The following is a 5,945-nucleotide window of genomic DNA, read 5'->3' on the forward strand; positions in this document are numbered from 1 at the left end:
TCATCAACAATTTAACATCATTATGTTTACCTGTCAAATTAAATAAGCTATCCATGACAAAATTTAAAATTGTTGATGAATATATTTGATTATATATTAATTTAGTTAAAAATTATTTAATTTTGTTGATGAAGGATCGATTTTTCAAGAAAAATTTTTAAAATATCATCTTTAGGAACGTTGACTAAGTCTCTCAACAACGAAATATATTGTTCTCTAAGGGAGATTTTGTCCCCTCTATTGAAAGCCGCGTATGATTCATGGAGGAAAGTACTTTGGTCACGCCGTCAACAAATTAAAATGAACCAATTAAAAAGCATGTAATTTAATTTATAAATTAAAAAATAACAAAAATAAGCCTAACACAAACCTAAACGTGCACATAATTTAACTGGACAAACTTGAATGCAATTTTAAAAATCTTAACATAAACCTAACAATAAATAAACAAATAAATCCAAACAAGAACTATATTTATTCAAACTGAATTTATTTATAACCTAAATATGGACCGGCTAAATCTAAAATCAAATAACGTGCTACCAAATTCTAACTTCCAAGTAAAGCAATAGCCGCTTCTGTTAGTTGAAGAGTTAAACATCACATGAAGTGCATTATTATTATTATTATTATTATTACTATTATTATTATTATTATTATTATGTACAAGAAGCTTACTTCAACATTTAATTTATTTTTAATGCAACACGACAAATATCAACTACTAATAAGAAATTATAAATATATAAATATATATATATAAAATTTACCTTCATTTTCGGACAAAGATATGGGACAAGTATTGGAGATATCTTTTAATCGAAAGTTCCTGTCTTATACATAAGATACAAGTCAACTATCTACTTTGGTTGGCGATAACATCAACAAGCTTAGACTCGTTCCTCCTTTGGGCTACGATTCTGGGGTAGATTCGAATATTTCGTAGCTACATTAAACTCTAATTGAGCATGATCGAATCTACAAAATAAAATAAAAAGTAAAGATCTCTTAACTTTTACTTGATTATATAGTTATTGTAATTTTTCATTAAATTTAAATAATAATAGTTAAATTTATTAAATTAAATTATACTATTTTTAAAATTTTATATTGACAAACATAAATTTACATGTATAATGGTAAAATAATTTATGATTTTAATAAAATGTTAAAAACACTCATTTTAATTAAAAAAATTAAAGATTATTGTTTTAATAAATATTAAAAATTCAAAATTTAAAAAATAAAAAACTAAAAGTGTAAAATTGAAGAATTGATATTAAGTCCACAAAAGTTTACTACATGAACAATAGAAAAATTCAAAAAGTGTAGATAATAAATTGATGGAATTAGAATAGAAAAAAAAATTAAAGTTACAGCTTATGTATAATATAGAGAATAATCACATATTTTCACCTTGAAAACATAACATAATTTGTAAATAAAAATAAAAATCTTCTAACAAACTAAAGACCTGGTATATCATCGGTCGTTGCCGGAAACATATATATATATATTTATTTGTTTGTTTGTTTTCTTTTTACAGTTTAACTAACGCAAAGAAAATTGACGGCAAAAATCATTTAATTCTCACGGAAAAAAAAAAACCCAAAACTTGGAAGTTGGAAGCTATGAATTCAGTTCTTCTTCTCATCTGACTGTAGAGGCAACAGTATGAGCCCACCATCTAAGGCTGTCTTTCATGTCAATCTCATTACCCAAATCAGGAACTCTCCAATTCATCAATGGGTTTGTTTTTCTTCTTTCTGAAACTTTCCAGGCTTCTGAAAGGTAAGGCCTTGAAACTTCATCATCATCATCATCATCATCATCATCTGCTTCTTGGGTATCTTCTTCTTGACTTTCTTTCCTTCTTAATCTTTGCAACCCTGGAATTATCTCAACCAACCTTGAATCCTTATTATCTTCCTCTGAGAAAACAAAGCCAAGATCCATAAACCCTTTTAGCTCTTCAAACTCCAACTCTGACAAGCTCTTACTCCTCCTACCTTTCTTTCTTCTCGTAATTCTCATATTACTACAAGTTTCTTTCAATTCTTCTTCTGCGATTTCTTTGCCTGAGATGGTTTTATGGAGATTTGGTGAGTGGAGAACTGAGTCTGGTGAGAAAGAATCATAAGAACTTACGAAGCTTGTTCTATTTAAGCTCAATTGATCACTCATGGATCTTGAATGGAGAGTACTTTGGGTGCGTTTAAGCTCTGGTTTTGATGAGTTCCCTTCAGTTTTTCGATCTGGGTTGGGCTCAAAACTCGTAGATGTTGATTGAGATGTCTGTTTCTTCAAGATTTCCATCTCAAACCAACATGAATCGAAGAGATTCATTATCTCTTCGATTTCCATTAAAGTCACCTCAAAAGTAAACGAATGAAGATACTCTTCCGGAAATTGTGAGGTTATGGTTTAATTCAGACCTTAAGCCTAATATAGACCCTGTATGTGACCATAATACCCTTAAACATGTATATAAATAAGAAACAATTCAACCAACGAAATGGGTATTATGGTAACAATACATTGAATTTATAAATAATTAAGTATGCTATTAATTTTGTTTTATTTTTATGTTCTGTCCGACTACGAGAGTGGATTACTTTGTTCTCGAAGACAAAGTGATACGGAGCCTGCGGACTTAACGTGGCTTTAAGAAGAAGCGAAGTCACAAAAGCCATGAATTATTGCGTGAGGTGAAACATATTATCGTACATCTTTTAGGGAATTTTATTTTTTCTTGCCCAGATAGGAATTTTTGTTATTTATTTAGAAGTTAAATATATTATAGGAATTTTTGTTATTTATTTAGAAGTTAAATATATTTTAATAATTTATCTTGATTTTATATTTTAATAAAAAAATTATATGCAAAGTGAGGAGTATGAGTCGATTTTAAGAAAAATTAAAAATATAAGTTGAAATTTTGATTATTTAGAAAAATAGACCATTTTTGTTTAGATGTGACAAAAGCATCTCTTAGGAAAAATATTTTTTGAAAAACACTTTTTATAAAAAGCACTTTCTTTTGACACATCAGTTCTCCTAATCAAATGGTCACCTATTACTATTTTTATCTCAAGTTTGATTCCTATCTTAAGTATTATTTTTAATTTTATGTTGTTTCAAGGTTTTTTTTGGTTCATTTTTCATATTTAGTTAATATTTTTAATTAATAAATATGTTATTTTCAAGTTATTTTACTTTTTATTTATTTTTTAATTAATAAATTTTTATTTTTATATATAATAAATATGTAATTATATAATGAAAATATATTTAATATATTTCATTATATTCAAAATATTTTTTATTTATATAAAAAATAATAAAAAATATTTTATATAATGAAACCATATTTTATATATATCATTATAAAATTAAATATATTCTCTTTTGAAGAGTATCAACAAATTTATTTATTTATTTATTTATTTTCTTTTATATAATTTTTATATGTCAAATATTTTTTTCATCTATACTGTGAGTATGGTAAATTCTAATATTATAAAATCAAATAATTATTTCAAATATCATTATTATTTTTATATGTAAAATATTTTAAATACTTATTCCAAATACCATTATTTTTATGTGTGAAATATTTCAATTAATTATTTCAAATATCACTATTATTATATGTGAAATATTTTAAATAATTATTTCACATACACACACAAAAATATATAATACTAAAATTTACCACACTCATAATATAGATTGAAAAATAAATATTTAACATATAAAAAATTTATTTACTAAAAATAATTATATTTGAAATAATTAGTTGATTTTATGATTTTATAATTTTATAATTTACCATACCTACAATGTAGGTGAAAAAACAATTATATTTAAAATATTTTACGTATAAAAATGATAATGATATTTGAAATAATTATTTGATTTTATAATATTAAAAATTGTTTGATACGAGTTTCAAGGCCCAATTTTAGGCCCATGAATGTGATGGGCTTACACTACCTCAAGACAATCAATAAGGTCAAAGGTCAAGCAAATTAAACCAAGATTCGATCAAAGCCAATATGTGAGGATGAATCTTTTCAAGGAAAAGAGGAATGATGCATGCACGGAATGGGTGAAATGTATTAAAGTCAATTCAACCAAGTTGTCAATTTTCAAGCTGAAAAGATTATTCAACTTGTGATAAATTTTTGGATAGGATCAAAGTATTTCTAGATTAAGATGTCTTTATACCGTTCAAAGATCTATCTCTTAGCTTCGAAACACACTTTGAATCACTCAACTTTGAGTTCGGGAACTCAAGTTATGAATGTTTTAGTTGAGACTATGCGAGCAATATTTTTGGACGAGATTATTATATAAGTTACGAGTTTCGAGATCTTAATTTGAGTTTAAATCATATTGGGTTTGAGTTTTAGGCTCAATCTTTATTATATATGAGCTTAATATTGTATTTACCAACTCTTATTATTTTATTATTTTTATTCTAAATTTTTATAATTATTAAGTATTTTAAGTTATTTAGAAGTTTTATGTTAACAAGAAAGTTTAGTTTAAAATTACTTCTTCTTTAGGGTAATTAGAGTTCTAGCATACTTAAGAGTTTTATTTAGATTTATTTAGCTAGTCTATATAAAGGCCTTTACATTGTACACAAAGAAGCATTTGATTATTATTCAATAACTTTTCTTTTGAGTTAATAAATTCTCTTTGAGTTTTTCTTTTCAAGAATTTCTCTTGAGTATTTTTTTAGAAGAGTTTTAACAATCTTTTCAGATTGTGGGGATCATCTTCAAATTTTTTCTTGCCAAGTTTTCTTCCTTGGAGGGGAAACTAGAGCCGCTTGAAGGGAGTTGTGGATTCTTCTTGTTTTTAAGACTTCTTAGGACTTTTATATGCCACGTTCTATCTTTTCTATCTATCTTCTTTATTTTCTTCTTTATTATTTTAATATTTGATTTATTATTCTATTTTATTTATCTTAGTTATTTATTTTAATTGTTTTATCTGACTTGGATTCGACTGTGTTTCAAGATGTGTCAAAATCCAAGTTTCTTTCCGAACGTCTAAAGCTCTAAATCAAATCCATAACTTGGACAAACTTTATGATCTTGTTTCTCACTCATTCGCTCTCATCCGTAAAATTTGGTATTAGTTTCTTGGGCGTTTTTATTGTTCTTATTGTCTCATCCCAAAAATCGGGTTAGAAGAAATTGAGTTAGTGAAACCAAGAGTAGTTACGTTCTATTTTTAAGTTAAGGTTGTAGAAATTTTGTCAAGTAATTGATTTGTTTCAGTGGATAAGTGCTCTGGATATGTGGTTGAGGTATTGTGTTCAAATATCTATTTTTGGAATTTTAGTAATTTTTGTTCACATCCTTTCCTCTGTACATTTGACTTAAATTATATTTTCATTCAATTTATATCAAGAATGAGCCTCCTGGTTTAGTGGTAAGGTGTCAACTTACCTTTGAATATTGTGTTCAAATCCTTGTTTGAGTAAAATGGAATTATTTTTGCTAGTCTTTATGTGTGCCAACTTTTTAGGGGAAATTGAGTTGGTTTTGAACTTTAGGGAGTTTGTTTGGATGAGTAACAGGTAATGAAGTTGTGGGTGGTTTTAAATTTGATTTTCATTATTTTTATATATTTTTATCTTTTCTTTTTCTTTTCCCCCAATTTTGTTTCCCACATTCTCCACTTTTTTCTCTCCACCCGTTTCATTTGTTGTTCTTCAAAAAATTCTTTCTTTTTGAAATTCTTTTGTTTCTTGATCTTTTGCTTTGAGGTTGCTATACTCAAAATTATTTCTTTTGAGTCTATCTTTATTCTTTCCGATTTGGTGTGTTCTTGAGGTTGGGTAAGTGTTCTTGGTTCTTTTCGGGTTGTGGTTTAACCCATAATTATTAAGCTTTTTAAGTAGGAAAGGGGTTTTAATGTTAATTTGA

The 5,945-nt window shown here is 26.5% G+C and overlaps 1 protein-coding gene across 1 annotated transcript; it reads right to left on the reverse strand.

Moving 5' to 3' along the window:
• Window positions 1-1,409: 1,409 nt before the first annotated feature.
• Window positions 1,410-2,572, reverse strand: LOC107901701 (nucleolin). Its single transcript, XM_016827792.2, has one exon. It carries the CDS (start codon window positions 2,362-2,364, stop codon window positions 1,651-1,653), a length of 714 nt encoding a protein of 237 aa, XP_016683281.2. The 5' UTR covers window positions 2,365-2,572; the 3' UTR covers window positions 1,410-1,650.
• Window positions 2,573-5,945: the final 3,373 nt, after the last annotated feature.

This window comes from Gossypium hirsutum, chromosome D06 (genome assembly GCF_007990345.1).
Source record: "Gossypium hirsutum isolate 1008001.06 chromosome D06, Gossypium_hirsutum_v2.1, whole genome shotgun sequence".
Taxonomy (NCBI): Eukaryota; Viridiplantae; Streptophyta; class Magnoliopsida; order Malvales; family Malvaceae; genus Gossypium; species Gossypium hirsutum.